Source organism: Lycium barbarum, chromosome 3, assembly GCF_019175385.1.
Source record: "Lycium barbarum isolate Lr01 chromosome 3, ASM1917538v2, whole genome shotgun sequence".
Lineage (NCBI taxonomy): Eukaryota > Viridiplantae > Streptophyta > Magnoliopsida > Solanales > Solanaceae > Lycium > Lycium barbarum.
In genome coordinates this window covers 113,043,628-113,059,541 of record NC_083339.1, presented here as the reverse complement: position 1 = coordinate 113,059,541, position 15,914 = coordinate 113,043,628, and the positions used below count along the sequence as shown (strand labels likewise).

The 15,914-nt window shown below is 36.1% G+C and overlaps 1 protein-coding gene and 1 long non-coding RNA gene across 4 annotated transcripts; both read left to right on the top strand.

Moving 5' to 3' along the window:
* The first annotated feature begins 6,003 nt into the window (after positions 1-6,003).
* LOC132634016 (uncharacterized) lies at positions 6,004-8,843 on the top strand. Its single transcript, XR_009579999.1, has 3 exons — positions 6,004-6,213; positions 7,020-7,086; positions 8,015-8,843. It is a non-coding gene; the product is annotated as an uncharacterized LOC132634016 (long non-coding RNA).
* A 1,926-nt stretch (positions 8,844-10,769) lies between these two features.
* LOC132631856 (uncharacterized) lies at positions 10,770-15,554 on the top strand. 3 transcript variants are annotated; one of them, XM_060347565.1, is made up of 7 exons: positions 10,770-11,305; positions 12,977-13,092; positions 13,167-13,255; positions 13,360-13,434; positions 13,692-13,799; positions 14,438-14,533; positions 14,852-15,554. In XM_060347565.1, exons 1-7 carry the CDS (start codon positions 10,926-10,928, stop codon positions 15,125-15,127), a joined length of 1,140 nt encoding a protein of 379 aa, XP_060203548.1. In that variant the 5' UTR covers positions 10,770-10,925; the 3' UTR covers positions 15,128-15,554. The 3 variants fall into 3 exon arrangements, with proteins under 3 accessions (XP_060203548.1, XP_060203546.1, XP_060203549.1); XM_060347563.1 differs by having other exon boundaries at positions 12,938-13,092; XM_060347566.1 differs by having other exon boundaries at positions 11,166-11,305; positions 12,970-13,092.
* Positions 15,555-15,914: the final 360 nt, after the last annotated feature.

The following is a 15,914-nucleotide window of genomic DNA, read 5'->3' as shown; positions in this document are numbered from 1 at the left end:
TTTTAGATAAATTAATATTAGACAGTTATATTTTTTGTAGTTAATATTCTTATAGTTATCATGTTTCGCTAGAGTTTTAATTTAGTAGCTTAGCACACTTAAGTAAATAAATAGGGTGATTTGCCTCAATATTTAGGTTTTAAAATGTACTCTCATAATTAATTGATTAGGTGTACATACTTAGCTAGTTAAATTAGTTAACACACCTTGCGTGCAGAATAATTTCATGTCCATTCCTTACACCTTTTCACATACTCAAGCTCTTAAGTTGTAGATAACCTTTTTAAATAATTGTTTATATCACATATGTTTAAATCTGTTTTTTTTTTCATTCAAAAGCAAATCGTTCATTGTTAAGTAAATACCTTTATAATATATTCATTTAAAGCTAAAATTTTTAGTCACTGTAATTGCGCACTTTATTTACTTGTAAATTATCACGTAATATGTATTTTTATACATATGTAAATACTTACACCTTTTACTACATAAACATTCATGTTAGTTATTCTTAGTCTAAATTCTATTAATTTTTGTAAATAATAAAACCTTTTTACACATCCCTCGTATAGTTAAATTGGTCCAGCCGGGAACCACATTTGTGGATTTTGAAGGATGCCTAACACCTTCCCTTCGGAATAATTTGAACCCTTACTTAGAATCTCACTTATTTTCGTAGACCATGTTAAGCTGCATATATTAATAATTTATAGGTACCCTAGTATACCTTAAATGCTAGGTGGCGACTCTGTACATAACTAATTCTTCCAGAGCTCCATAAGTTGTGCTTTGTTTAGCCCTCGGTTAAAATAGGGTGCAACAATGAGGACACCGTGGTATTATGATTTCAAGAACATCGCATCCACCATCATTATTGGTCTACAGTATTTCCAACCCTCAATGGATGCTCCATAAGCGAAAAAAGCATACTTAAACTTATTTTTATTGTCCCATTTGATGTTAACACCTGTGCCAGGATTTCTCTCGTTCATCACATGAAGATATTGTGGTAGCAGTTTGCAGTTATTTTCTGATCTACCTCTTATCACATCGTAACTATATTGGAGGGAACACCAAGATTTGTGGTAACCAATGTGTAACCCATATTTGCTCCTTATTTCTACAATCACAAATTTAGGGATTATCTCTTGTAGTGTATGGCATGCTAGATCAGTTATGTACTCGAATATAACTGTTGAGGTTGCGTTTCTCATGTCAGAGGTGAGAAATCAATCAAACAACTGTATTTTTTTTCAAACTTAACTGTAAAGAACCTCAGGTCGTTATGGGGACTTTGACCATTTTACCGTTGCTAGTACCTTCCCGAGAATAAAAATGAGCTTATTGAGAACTTAAAGAGTTAGGAGACTAAAAATTGAAACTTGATTTGTTGGTTGTTGCACATTGTTTGAAACTGTTGTATGTTTATTTGGGGGGTGACTTGGTAAATTAGACTGCCGTTGGGAATTTCGAGGCCACGGGTGAGTCCGTAGCATGTTTTTATGTATATTTGCATGTTTGGTTTGCGTCTGTAGGACCTCGGATTGGTGTTGGAATTTTGGGTGAAAAGCTGGGGAAAAACCAGAGCTCACTGGATGATATGGACCGCTGCAGCGGTGGTATTAGCGTTGTAGAGAGTCCGCCACCGCGGCTGGACGGTCGCCCCTGTGAGATTTCGATATTTAATGAGGTCCGCCATAGCGGGATCATTCCCGCTATCATGGGACCACCGTAGCGAAACGTTGACTGCTGCAGCAGTTGACTAGAGGCAGAAATTGTGTTTTACATTCCATATTCCTAACCCATTTCCCATATAACACCAAAAACAGTTCCCAAGAAACAGTGAGACAGTTTTTCTAAGCCTAGGTCACCACTCTTTGTCAAGATAAGTCTCAACCTTTAACTTCATTCATTTCATAATCTTCTTAAGTCCCTACATCTTCTAAGGTTTATTAATGGTGAATTGAAAAGATAGAACCCTAGAATTTATGAAAATCCTTGAAACAATGAATGGGTATTGATTTCATTGTTGTTTAATCATATAAGAGTATTGATTATCACTTCCTAGGATGAGAATTTGATTATTAATCGTGGGAATTGTTGATTGAGACTTAGGGTCCCAATAAGAATGGAAGCTTTAGCCTAAAAACTGATTGAAAGGGGTTGAATTGATTAGAAACCCCATGAATTGATAGAACATGATTGTTGGGATTGATTTTAGGATGAATTCATACCTAATGATAGTCACCCATTGAAAAAGGGTAAAAGTAGTAGGGTTTTCTGCCCCAAATTGTTGTTGTTGAGTAGATGATTCCTTACTCACTTAGCGTTATGATTTCCATACTTTGAATGCTCCGAAGCTTTGCAAAAGGGGAAAGCTTTGCCATTTCTTTATATACCGAAACTTAAGATGAATTTGTTGTGTTTTGAAACGGAAGGAGTCAATATATACTCTTCTTGTTGATTGAGATGGTTTCATATTCATGCTGTGTTGAGTGAAATTACCTGAGTCTTATTATAACTTGTGGCATGGTGCCGTGTATTCATTGACATTGATATAATTGATTTATATACTGTTCATCTCTTTCTCTTAACCTTCATTCTTAATAACAGTCTTCTTTAACCACACCCCTGGTAACCACGGCCAACATCGTCCTTTATTATTTAGACATTAAAATGGCCTCTTTAAAACCTAGGAATTTACAGGTTAATCCATCGAGGTTATTAAGAAGTTAAGAGAATAACCATATACTAAGAATAACAAATTCATGATGATAAAGAAGTAATTACTTAAACATAATAATCACAAAATAATTTACATAATAGGGAGATTCGTACAGAAAACATAGTAAATAAACTTACATGATCTGAAGAACGAGAGAGGTTTCCCTTTCGGGGAACCCCAAAAACTACTTCACACTAGGGGTAGTTATTAAAAGCTTAATACTGATTTACAATAGGGTTTATATTACACAAGTTTTTGACTGGGCAAGGGATTGGAGCATTTGATGAAAGAGAAGGGGAAGTGGAAATTTTCTAGAGAGAGTTGGCTGATGCTCTTGTTGGTGATGCCTTTGCTTCTTCACAAATGCTGCTATTTATAGGTGTCTGGCGGACTTCAACTTCGGATTTCAAATGCTAAAGAATCTCTTGAGTTCAGCCGGGTGCTCTTTGGGCCCCATCGTCACGTGAACTTTTTCAAAAGAAACTTTATTTACTCGTCTTTTAGCTTATCATTCCATTTACTGTGGCTGCTTTATTAAAGTTGTTTTTAATAAAGCCTTCTTTTTCTGCAAATGTCTGCTAGTCATTGCTTTTTTCAACGAATCTTTCAGCCTTTTGTCTCATCATAACTATTTACGTCTGTCTGATTGTACACATATACATATATAAATTTTTTTTATGTGTCTAAATTATGTAGTGCAATAGAATCAAAACTCATGCCTGAGTCTACATCATTTGGATCTTGAGAGTCTTGAAAAAAAAATACTGTTCAAAATTAGTGTTCATTAAAACCTGTTCAAAGTACTGTTGACTTTTTATTGTTCATAAAAAAAAATGGGAGATATTGACAGGGGGTGAGGATGTGGCCTAGTTATGGGCTCGTGATCCGAGGTCAGTTCCAGAGCGAGTGGTACATGAACACCAGGGGTTCCCTTTAGGTTATGACTATTTGGGGAAATAATACCATTTAGCATGTGTTTACACGGTTGAAATACTATCTTTGTTGCATTGCATTTCATAGGACTTATATTATTCCTGCTGATGGTTGTGACTGGATTTAACTTATTTTTGTGTTTGCTGATTTCTGTTGATGAAATTATTCGGTTATGTCTTGTTGTGCCTATCTGTCTATCTTATTGATTTTATGAAGTATGCATGATACTAATCTTATTCGGCCTGTGATATTTACCGGTACATAGTGTTTGTACTGATACTACCTTGTTGCACTTTTTATTTGAGTGCAGATTGTATTCCGGAGAAATCTTCCAGACCTCATTTCTATGGTGAGGCTAGTTCTCGATCATTCAAGGGTGAGCTCCTATCCATGCCATGCCACCTGAAGATCTGTCCTTATTTGGATGTTTACTTTCATCCCAGACATTTATGATTATTTTAGATAGTTATTTCATTCATAAGACGGCTTTATGTTTAGAGTCCTTGTACGATGACTTTCGAATCCTTGGGGTTGTAATAGTTAGGACTTCCGTAGTTATTTTATTTATGGCAATGGTTTAGACTTATTCATGATTTATTTCTGGTCATTAGTTTATAAATGTTTAAATGATGAATGAAAAAGGGTTAAGGGAATGGTTCGCCTACTAGGGGATTTGTGTGGGTGCCACTCACGGCTACTTGAGTGACATTAATCAATTTGAAAAGTTCTGAGTTTTTCACCTTTGAACTATGGAAACGCCAAATGCAGTTTGAGTCCAGACATTTGATGTAATACCCTTGTGTGCATGACTTTTCTACCTTGTACTATTGATGACATGCAATTGCGATGTTATTTAAGCACTTCTTGACAACATTTTTGTCCTTAAAAACAGTACCAACTTTTACTTGATCCATTGATGCACTAGCTGTCAAAAATGTTGTTTCAGTTTGTATCCTCTTCTATTTTACTATCTTTCCTCGGTTGGATAGTTCTATTTATGTTTCTTCAACGGTTGGGCTTGGAGTCAGCAATACAATCTCCATTAGAGTTGGATGTTGGTCATTGTTATCAACTTGTGCAATGTTTATTGATTGTCTTTGTTGTGGTTCAGGTGTTTGGTTTGGAGTTAGCATTTCATTCCAATAATGTGGAATCCCAAAGTTCTATTCACTAGGGCAAGGTTGTTCCTCATCAAAGTCAACTACAGACATGTCTTTTTCATAAGTAAGGTAGTGTTGTCTGTCAATTTCCACTATTGTTTGCCATTCCGTCCTTTGCACAAAGTTGTTATGATGTGTTGGCAATGTGTTGTGCTCCGCATCAGTTGTATTGAGCCCTATTATGAAATGGGAATTTCTGAAGTTGTTGTTGTTGAGCTAATATAAGCCCGCATTCCTCTGGATGTTTTCTCACTAGTGTCAAACCATATGTTGGCCTCTTTCTGCTAAGTATGTTGTGTATATGTCTCAAATATCTTCTGAGTGGATTCTTTAAAAGTTACACCATCATTTACAAGTACTAGCTTGGTCTCATGATCGACATAGTTGTAGGTGGTGTTTCATTTGCCGTTGAAAGCTATGTAGATACAGCTTGTTGCCATTTTTGTTTAAATTCCTACATAAAGAAAATATTCATTCAAGAAAAAATCAAATGACTTATAAGGCAGACAGGTGCAAGACATAATTTTTCAAAACTATCTATTCTAAGTTTGCCTTATTAGGCAGAGTTTTTATACTATACTTATGCACTAAGGCAAAACTTGTTCAAGACAGTCTAGGTCTAATTCTGCCTTATTAGGCAGAGTTTATGCTAAACTTCTGCCTTAAGGCAGAGTTTGTTGTTTTCTTCTCTATAAATAAATTAGTGTAGGCAGATCATTATAAATTTCTTACACAAATTAGTATATAGGTATAGTCATGCTATAATTATGCCCTAAGGCATAACTTTCCTCAAGACTCCATGTGTTATATCCCATATTTTTATATGTCGAGCTATTCGCAAGAGAATCGACTCAAGTTAAAGATGGGATCATTTTCGGGCTCGAAATAGAATTTTTTCTTTTATTTCCGATCTCTATTGGGAAATGAATTGTTTATAAATTTTACTTGGTGTAAAAATATTAATGGAAGTTGGGATTAATTTACCATGATTAGATTATTAAGTGGGGATTAAAAATTTAATTAGTCATTAAACAAGTCACTAGTGCACTAAGTGGGCCCCACCAAGACATGTGACCAAATTTAATTGGCTCAAGCCTTGAGTGGGACACTTGTCACTCTTAGGGGCTGCCTATATAAGGAAAAATCTGATGTTTAAGTGTTCATTTTATCATCTTCAACATTACAAGAAAAGAGAAAAACCTAGAGATAGAGAAGGGGGGGCTCACGGCCATGGTGAAAAAAATCCATGTTCACCAAGCTTGGTCCAATTAATTTTTCCATGGTGTTGTAAATCAAATGGAGGTCTTTGGGAACATGAATTGGTCCTTGAGAGCAGCAAGAATGGTCTTTAATTGAAGCCATTAAATTCAGCAAATTAAGGAGCAACTTGCTAAGGTAAGAGTTGATTATTTTTCCATATGTTTTAGGACGAATTTGCTTGTGTTGTGGATGGTTTGAATGTGTTATGGTGAGTATAAATGAATGAAAATCATGAAATTATGTATCTTGATATTGAAGCATGGTTGAAGCCACGAAATTATGTAGCTTGATGTTGAAACATAGTTGTAACTTGGTAACATGAATTGTACGAATGTTGGAATGTTGTTGAATGGCGTAGGGGCTGTTTTAATTGAAATTTGCTGAACTGATTTGAGTTAATATTTTGGTTGTTGTAATCATGGATTATGTGATGAGAATGAAGGAATTTAATGGTTAAAGTTGGAGTAAAAAAATTGTTGTGAGTTGATGTAAGAATTATAGAGACAATAATGTGATTTACTTGCATATGAATGGATGATGTGGTGTCGTGTGGCTGCTGTTGTATTTCCCTGAAATTTGCTGGAAATATTGTGTAACTTGTTTGGAATGTCCTTGGACATTGTTAGTATGGGTTCGGGTTAGTATGTGAATATATAAGCGTCGATTTTGGCTTGAACGTAAGTAGTTGAATTGAATTTATGTAAGTTGTTGAATAATGGAAAAGAAAGCTATTATTGTTGTTTTGTCTTTCGGATTGGTTGTTGATGTTGTTAGGTTGGTTGTTGTTGTTGTTGTTGGTTGATATGGCCGAATCAAATTCTCGGGGTAGCCTATTTACAGGGGAAATGCTGCCCAAATTTCTGTAGAATTAAGGGCGAATTTGGAATTTAATGCCCAAAAAGTCTTTAGCTAATGTTTGGCATTTTATGGCTTGTTTGTAGACCTTGGGCAGCCCGAATCATAGGTTGGATTTAGCTTGAGTTTGGATCGTATTGGAGAGCGTTTGAGGTATGTAAAGTAATCTTCCTTCTTCGGCATGCCTTAGTTAAAATAGGCTATGATATAAGCCTTGAGGAAACTCTATTCTCACAATCCGAGCATGTTTATGAATCGCATTTGTTCTTTGGCATCCTTGCCTTGTCATGGCAAAACGTTGATCCTTATGTTCTTGGAATCCATAATTTGTAAAGATTACATGAAAGCTGATTTTTGTTTTAAAGTTCATTCTTTAGCGATTCCAAGACTTCAAACGCCCATAATTTCCTCAGAAAAGCTCGGATTGCTTTGAAATTTTCGTAGGAGTTTGTATGATATAAAATGAGTATGTTTTTCATAGGCGGGCTCAGTTCGGGTCTATACTCGTCCGTGGGTCCCGCGACGCCCTTTTTGAAATTCGACAACTTTGAAACAAAAAGTGATAATTTTTATTCTGATTTCGAATATGACTATTTTACTTATCCTTCAGATTTATAATAATTATTTTATGCATATGATTCCTCACTACTCCGCTCGTGCCTACTGTGATATCGTTCACCGGTTCCCGGGCCGGTTCTGTTGTCGTGCGCTTTGTGATACATTCCGGTGTTATGCTGTGATTATGGTTCACCGTGCTCCTCGCTCGAGGGCCGGGTTCCACTTATGTTTGGCGTTATGCTGTGTTTGGCGTTATGCTGTGTTGTGATGTGTGACGGGGATTCGGAGATTTGAAACTTTCTGGTGTTATGCTGTGTTGTGGCGCCATCAACAGGCGGGCGACCACATTTTCCAGTGCCCTATGCATAATTTATACTTTGGAAATAAACATTTTGATATGTATTATTTTCTATATATCTGATTCGATTATTATTCAGATTTATTTCTGTACCTTCTACTTTGCATACTCAGTACATATTTCGTACTGACCCCCTTCTCCGGGGGCTGCGTTTCATGCCCGCAGGTACAGACGCACACCCTGGTGATCCACCTGTTTAGGACACCCTTTCTGCTATTCGGAGTGCTCCTCTCTTTCCGGAGCTTATACTTTTGGTATATATATTTATTAGTGCATTTGTATATATTCGTTCATGGGTACGGCGGGGCCCTGTCCCGTCATATGATTCTGTCGGTCTGTTTAGAGGTCTGTGGACATGTTTGTGGGTTAGGGTCTTTCTGTATAGATGTATGTACATGTCGTTTGGGCGATCCCATACGCCGAGGCGGCCGGTCCGCGTATGTTGTTTGGGCGATCCTATACGCCGAGGCGGCCGGTCCGCATATGTTTATATATTGCTTGGTTAGCCCTGTGTGGCTTTTGTTGGTATTTTCTGCGTGCAGGGTATATTGGATAGTCCGTAAAACAAAGGAAACTCTGTCGAAATTTTCTGGAAATTACCTAAATTTGAAATAAAGTCTTGTCGGCTTCCGCCATATACTAGAATGAGTTGATAGAATTTGAGATAATATTTGATAGATGGGTTCGGGTGCCCAGATCGGGCACTAGTCACGGCCTACGGGGTTGGGTCGTGACACCATGCCTCGAGACATAAATTTTTCAAGACTTTGTTCAAAACTCTGTCTATATTCAGGCAGAGTTCAAAGTATTTTTCAAGAGTTTATGTTTTTATTTTTTCAATAGATGTATAGTATTTGTAGGTAGGTGATAATGCAAAGATTTTTCAAACTGGAAAAAAAAAAAAAAGGGAAATTGATTATATTTGTCCAATCACACTCCAATCTGTGCAACAATTACTGCAATTCAAAGTGTAACTGTTTTTGCTAAAGGAGAAAAAAATTGAAATAAAAAAACTGATTATATTCATACAATTACACTCCAATCGGTGCAACAATTACTCCCATTCAAAGGAGCAACTGTTTTTGCTAGCATCATCTATATAAAGCAACACAATTTTTCGAAAAGAAAATAAAATCACATTGAAAACCAGTTTAAATTCATCTACAAAATGAACACATCTCAAAACATTGTACGTTCTAACGGACAGGGACATCAACATGCATGCTATCCTTCTCATAACAACCCTAATAAGACTCTCCGACTCAGTCAAGAAATTGATGATCTTAAATAAGACGTGGACTTTCTGAGGGCTTTTTACGATGTTCTCGGTAGATAAAATGATGAACTGCAAAGAGAACTTTACTTTGTTAGGCAGAAGTTGTTTCAACACACTGCTCAAATTGATAATGGCACAACGTATAATGGGTACATGTGAAGTTAGCAGTGATGGTGGTGGTTGGATAGTCTTGAAGTTAGTGTTTATAGGGGTGGTTTATTTTTAGTTTATATGTTGTTTTCGTTGTATGTTTTTGTAATTGTTTAGTGTTAAATCTGTTCTTTGCCATGAATTTCCAGAATGTTTTTTTTTCCATCTTATTCTGTTCTTGAAATTTCATTTTATTTAGTACTTAATCTGTTCTTATTATGAATTTACATAATGTAATTTTTTCATCTTATTTCGTTCTTCCAATTTCATTTTGTTTAGTATTCGATGTTCTTGCTATACATTTTAATAATGAAAGTTTTGTATTAGGCAGAGTTTATGCTCTGTCTTATTAGGCAGAGTTTGTTGTGTTCTTTTCTTCACAATTTAGTTGCTAGTCATGCTATAATTATGCCTTAAGGCATTCAAAACTCTGCCCGACATTCAAAGCGTTTTTTCAAAACTCTGCCTGTTAACTCCGCCTTTTTAGGCGGAGTTAATGTTTATTTATTTTTTTCTATCAACTGAAGTTACTATAATTTCAGTATAGTAACTCAATAAGCATTGTATACTAATCAAAATTAAATATATAAAGTAATCAAAATCACAATAAAGCAATAGATTTCACGAATTCTATGTTGAGTAAAATCATCATTCGCAATGTTTATTTTCAACTGAATTTCATCATAATATCAGTTGTTTTTGAACAATTAGGTCATAATAAACTAAACAAACGTGATTTGTTAATATTTTCAAATATTAACGAATATAAACTTAATCAAACCGCTAAATTAATTTGAATTTCGTTCAATTGAATTTACATTCAATTAAAACTTAATCATAAAATTTACCCTTTTTCCGACGATGTAGCAGCAAAAAAATTGAATTTCACCGGTGAAACTTTGAAGAATTGAGGCTTCGTTTAGTTGGAGTTGCGATCTGTTTTTGGGTTGGGGTTTTGTTTGACATTGAGGCTTTTATATGTTTCGGGGTCGGGGGTAAAATTATCTTTTTAATTATGGGTAATACAGTTGAAGGGCAAAATTTAAAGACCACAATTTACAGGGGAAAAATTTAAAGACCAGCGCGTTTAAAGGGCATTCGTGCCAATTGCTCTGTTCATATTAGACGCTTTCAGCTGAAATTATGTAGATACATAAAATATATCTCTTTTGTTAGTTATAGAAATCAGCCTTAATTGAAACGACGGGCAATTTTACAACTTATTAAGGCTAATGCATGTAATTAAGGAGGTGCTATATTTTAAGTAGTTAAATTATCTATATTATGAACCTTGAGGACATGCACAAAAAAAAAAAAATGACGAAAGTGTTTAATAAAAATACTTTAACATATATTTAAGTGCTCAATTAAAATAGGTTGTGATTGAAGTGTCTAAATAAAATATACTGATAAGTTTACGAGATTCTGAATGTATTCGGCCTATGTAAAAAATTAAAGAAAAACTCCAAAGATATTTGCAATAGTGGGGGTGAAACGAAACCACATAAAGGAAAAGTTGCAACGTTGTCACACCAGTGTTCACAACAAGGCCTCCATGAGAGCCACACGTCCGATCATGCCATCATCTCTCAACTCGGCTTTCTCCACTTCTCAACACCAAAGCTTATTCTTCATCTTTTGCTCCGAATCATGATAACCCTTACTTCTCCTTTCTCAATCTTCGCCCCTCACAAATACATCATCCCAAGAACAAAATATCATCAGTGCAGAGTTTCCATAAAGCCACCACCACCCAACTTCGATTTCAAGACTGAATATTTCAGCTCCTCTCGGGATGCTATTCAAGAAAGTCATCCAGAATTGCTTGATTTGGCTAATAATGGAACTCTGTTTCTGATCAAGAAGAGCCAATATGGACCTGTTCCATCATGGAGAAGCGAGTTTGCGGAACCAGAAGCCATTTGGCTGATTGGAACATCCCATCTTTCTTTGGAATCGGCTTTGGATGTTGAAAGGGTCATCCGTACTGTTAGGCCTCAAAATGTAGTAGTGGAACTTTGCAGAAGCAGGCAAGTAGCTATCCCTGAACAAATTCAAATTTGTAAGAGTTAATGATAAAAAACACAAGTGAACTATCGCTTTTTCATGAGTTTCCTATATGAACTACCAGATGTGTGAGTATTCAGGTAGGAAAAAGGAAAGGAACAACTAATAGTTGAATAAATAGTAGCCGATAGCTAAGGTAAGAAACTCACACACCTGATAGTTCAGTAGGAAACTCATGAAAAAGTGATAGTTGTCAACTGTGTTTTTAACCATTATCTCAATTTGTAAATCATGCTCTCTGCTTTATCCTGATTTTAGTGTTTCTTGACTTTGCGTTTTGGTTGTAAGTTGTGATTACTGTTAAACCTAAAATCTGGATTACAGGTTAACAATTGAATTTGTATATAGGGTCAAGGGCAAGTGAGTTATAATAATCACAATTAACCTCCTGAACTGTGAACCTGCTTATGAAATTATAAATAGGCCACAAAAAGTAAATGAGTACAATGGAACAAGAGAGAAGGAGAGTTCTGATTAAGGAGTCTCTGTTGAGCTGATGAACAGCTTGGCCAGACGAAAGCAAGATCACTTGTTACAATTCGAAAGCTTATGCAGTAATAGTAGTCACATTTAAACGGGATCAGAGGCGGAGCCAGCTTATGTCCAGGGGGTTCGAACCCCCTCGGCGAAAAATTACAATGTATTTTCAAAGTTAAAATTATTTTATTATGTATATATAGTAGATGTTGAACCCCCTGACTTCTTCGTTTATTTACCTTTTAGAATTTTTGAACCCCCTAGATGAAAATCCTGGCTCCGCCACTGAACGGGATACAAGTGAGGGAAAGGGGCTATATTTATAGTACTGTTTTTGGGTAACGTTACCCCATCACTGCCCTACCTATAATGACCATTATGGGCATGTTGCGTACGTTATGTACACTGATATGTAATTGCCCTAGTGAATCCCAGTTTTCTCGTAGTTAGCTCATCCGTGAATCCGGTCACTGATGGCTAACTGTCCACTTGACTCCGGAGCAACATCGTCTTGATTCTGTGTCAAAATGGTCCTTCCTGACTCGATTCTGGCTAGACTTTCTCTGCCATGCATCGTCCTCTGAGTTGCCCATGTCTCGAAACCATATTTTACCAATACAATTACATAGTCTTTTTGTTCATGAACTTTGGTTTTTCTTCTAACTGTTTGTATAATTCTGAGTTTTATATTCAACCATGCTCTGGAAAGTGAACTGATCTTATTTCGTTCAAACAATCACATTTTGAAAAGCTGCTCTATATGGGGTTACTGTGTCGTTTCCATGAGCTATGAGCCTATGACTATGTTATTCTTGCCCCATTTGGTTGTCAATTGCTTTAGAATGTAATGAGTTTTTTGAAGAGAGATGCAAGCAGCAAGACAGAAAACATGAATGAAAATCTCTCTTAAAAATTTCATTAATCATAGGCCTTTATACGGTCACATAAACAAAGTAGCAAACTCTTCCTATGTATTACACTCTTCCTAAACTAAGAGATTGAATTATACTAAATCAACAATCAGAGTCCTACAAGTAAACAACTAATTATTTTAGAAAATTGTAGCTGTACCAGATGCAACATCCAACATATAACAAGGGTGATTAAAACTTGTTCAGTCTCCATTTTTGCTTAACTTCACTTGTTGCAGAGTTCAGGGCTGGCATAATGTACACTTCTGACACTAGTGATCTCAATCAGCCCTTAAAATCAAACATGTTTTCTTTGAGCGGGACCGGGTTTTTTGGTGCTCTTGGTCGTAGCATGAACTTGGGTAATTACTAACCTTTAGCTTTTATGCCAGCTATGCCTCTGAAATATGATTCATCAAGTTGTTTCATGTGATAGGAGGTCAAACTGCTTTAGCATTACGTGTCTTGCTGGCACTTTTCTCTTCAAAAATGTCTTCAAGTGCTAATCGTCCTTTTGGAGATGAGGTACTTCTGTTTAATGGAATATGTTCCTCATTTACAATTAGGATATTTCAAGGACTTAGTGAAGTTTGCTGTTTCTTAGTGAAGTTTGCTGTTTCTGTTTACAGTTCCGTGCTGCCCGAAAGGCTGCTGAGGATATTGGTGCTCAAATAGTATTGGGGGATCGGCCAATAGAAATAACTGTATGCTGCACTTACACTTAGTCCAATGCAAATTTCCTTTTCCTAGGATACTTTTAGATTTAATGAAGTGGTATAGTTACTTTCCAATTTCTAGAAGGAACGATTCTTATGACATCACCTTTATATATTAGATGGATCGAGCAAGACAAGTTAATCTATTTGATACTTATTGTTTCTCTAAGTGTGTGTGTGGGGCGCGCTATTAGGTCTTACATGTAATGCTACAAAGTTGATTGTTACTCACTTGTGTTGTTCAGCTTGAACGAGCATGGACTTCACTAAAGTGGAAGGAGAAGACAAGCCTGATAGTCTCTGTCTTTAGTGGAATAACCTCAACTGCCGACCTATCAACAAAGGAATTGAAGGTTTTTCCCTCATATCTATTACTGCTTCTTTTTAATCTATTCTTGAGCTGAGGGTCTACCAGAAATAGCCTCCCTACCCTCACAAGGTTAGGGTAAGGTTTACGTACACACTACCCTCCCGAGACCCCACCTCTGTAATTATGTTGGGTTTGTTGTTGTTGTTGTATTTATGAGATCTCTCTGGATACTAATCATTATTATTACTCATCAACATTTTCAAGCATTAACTCGACATCAGTTATTAAATTATACACTGACGCAACTTAAGTGGCATCATTATAAATGAATTGTCGTCCGTATTGTCTTAAATAGCAATTACAAAATGGATTAATTGGTGCATGTGCTGTTATGAGTTTTGACATTGCCTTCTCTAGAAATGATTTACAGTTCAGATGCCTGAAGGACCAGTCCTTCCTCTCCCAGACACCACCACCCTAAAGGGCCAAAACATAAAGGAAAGAGAATACCTTTCTTAACATTCTTTTTGTTGTTACTCTATTTTAAGAGCTTTACCTGTTGTCTGTTCTCTTCAGGGGGGGACTAATGCTGGTTAACTATACATGCAATACCATTCTATCCAATATGGAGCCCTCTAACTCATCTCTTCTTGATTCTCTTTCCATTCTATGTTGTGGCAGGAATCAAGTTCTGATGATAGTAACTTTCAGCTGTATGAGAAATTAAGCTTTACGTATCCATCACTTCTGCAACCACTCCTACATGAACGTGACATGGTCAGTTGCTCTTCCCTGATGAGAAGTTTCTGTTAACGTAGAACAAACGTTTCATTTGAGAGAACGCCTTTTTACTGATGGGTATCATGGCAAAAATAGCCACCAGGTTTTCAGGATCAAATTGAAGCTTAATTTATCCATCTCTTTCGCGATCATCGGAAAAGATATAAATATTATTGGGATCTAAAATAGTATTTGCACAGTGAAAGATAGTTTCGCAGCTTTCTATGATTTAAAACCATCTAGATGAAACTCTTTCTTTTTTTTCCCTTTTGCTGTGACTGTCTTTTCTGTTTTTTCATGTGATTGGTCCTTTAGTTTCTTGCTTGGTCTCTGAAGAGGAGCAAAGCTGTGAACAAGAGTAAGCAAGTGGTAGGAATCATCGGGAAGGGCCACATGAATGGAGTTATATATTCCTTAGTGTCTGACCAAGGAAACTTGCGCTTTCGAGATCTAGCTGGGAAGAGTCCTTCAGGGGGGCTCTCTGGTTGGGTCACTACTCTCTTTGGAAACCTGGTTAGAGACACGATAATCGGTGTCCTCTTGTGGCTATTATATGAACAAATAACCAGTGGATTGAAGTTGATTGATTAAACAGGACCGACTTCCAGACTTGAGTTAATTCACACAGAGGAAAGAATACTCCTACCTGGACAGCCATCCAGAACGAATATAGGAGATTATTCTGGTTCTCCATTTTGTGAAACTACTTTTCAAGCAAGGCTGCTGATAAGTCATCTATGAGTTATGAAAAATGGAATAGTTTAACAGTTCCTTTTAAGCTCTTTACGGTAATATAATATATTTTCAAGGAAATGTACATAGAGTGGTAAAATACTTTGGAAGACAATGCGCTACAATATATGTTTTAGTGGGAGTCCTATACTAGAAAAATTCATCGATGCTGGTTGGATTACTGATAAGGAAGATTACTCTTCCACAAAATTCTTCATTTTAATAAGTGTTTAGTGATCATAACAATACTTGATGAATCTGAAACACGATGCTTTGTAGAGGTTAACTTCTTTTTGTCAATTTCAAGATGTTAGTTCTATTCCTATTAATTAACATGCATTTTCACCTTGTTAAATCATAGTAAGTTTATACGGTTTGGTATAAATGCCCGGTGAAGATAAGTATTTACCTAATTTATGTGTGCATTGGATAAATGGAGCCAAGTTTTATAGGGGTATGATGTATGGTAAAAACTTCACTGCATCCAATATTACACTGAATCAATGAGTGAAGTATGTATCTTTCTTGCGCACATTTTGCACTTAATCATATGGTTAAGTAATGTGTATTCGCAATTTAATTTGTAATTACTAAGATAAATTTATTTAATTTGGCGTAAACATCTGGCGTGAATAATATTTACAAT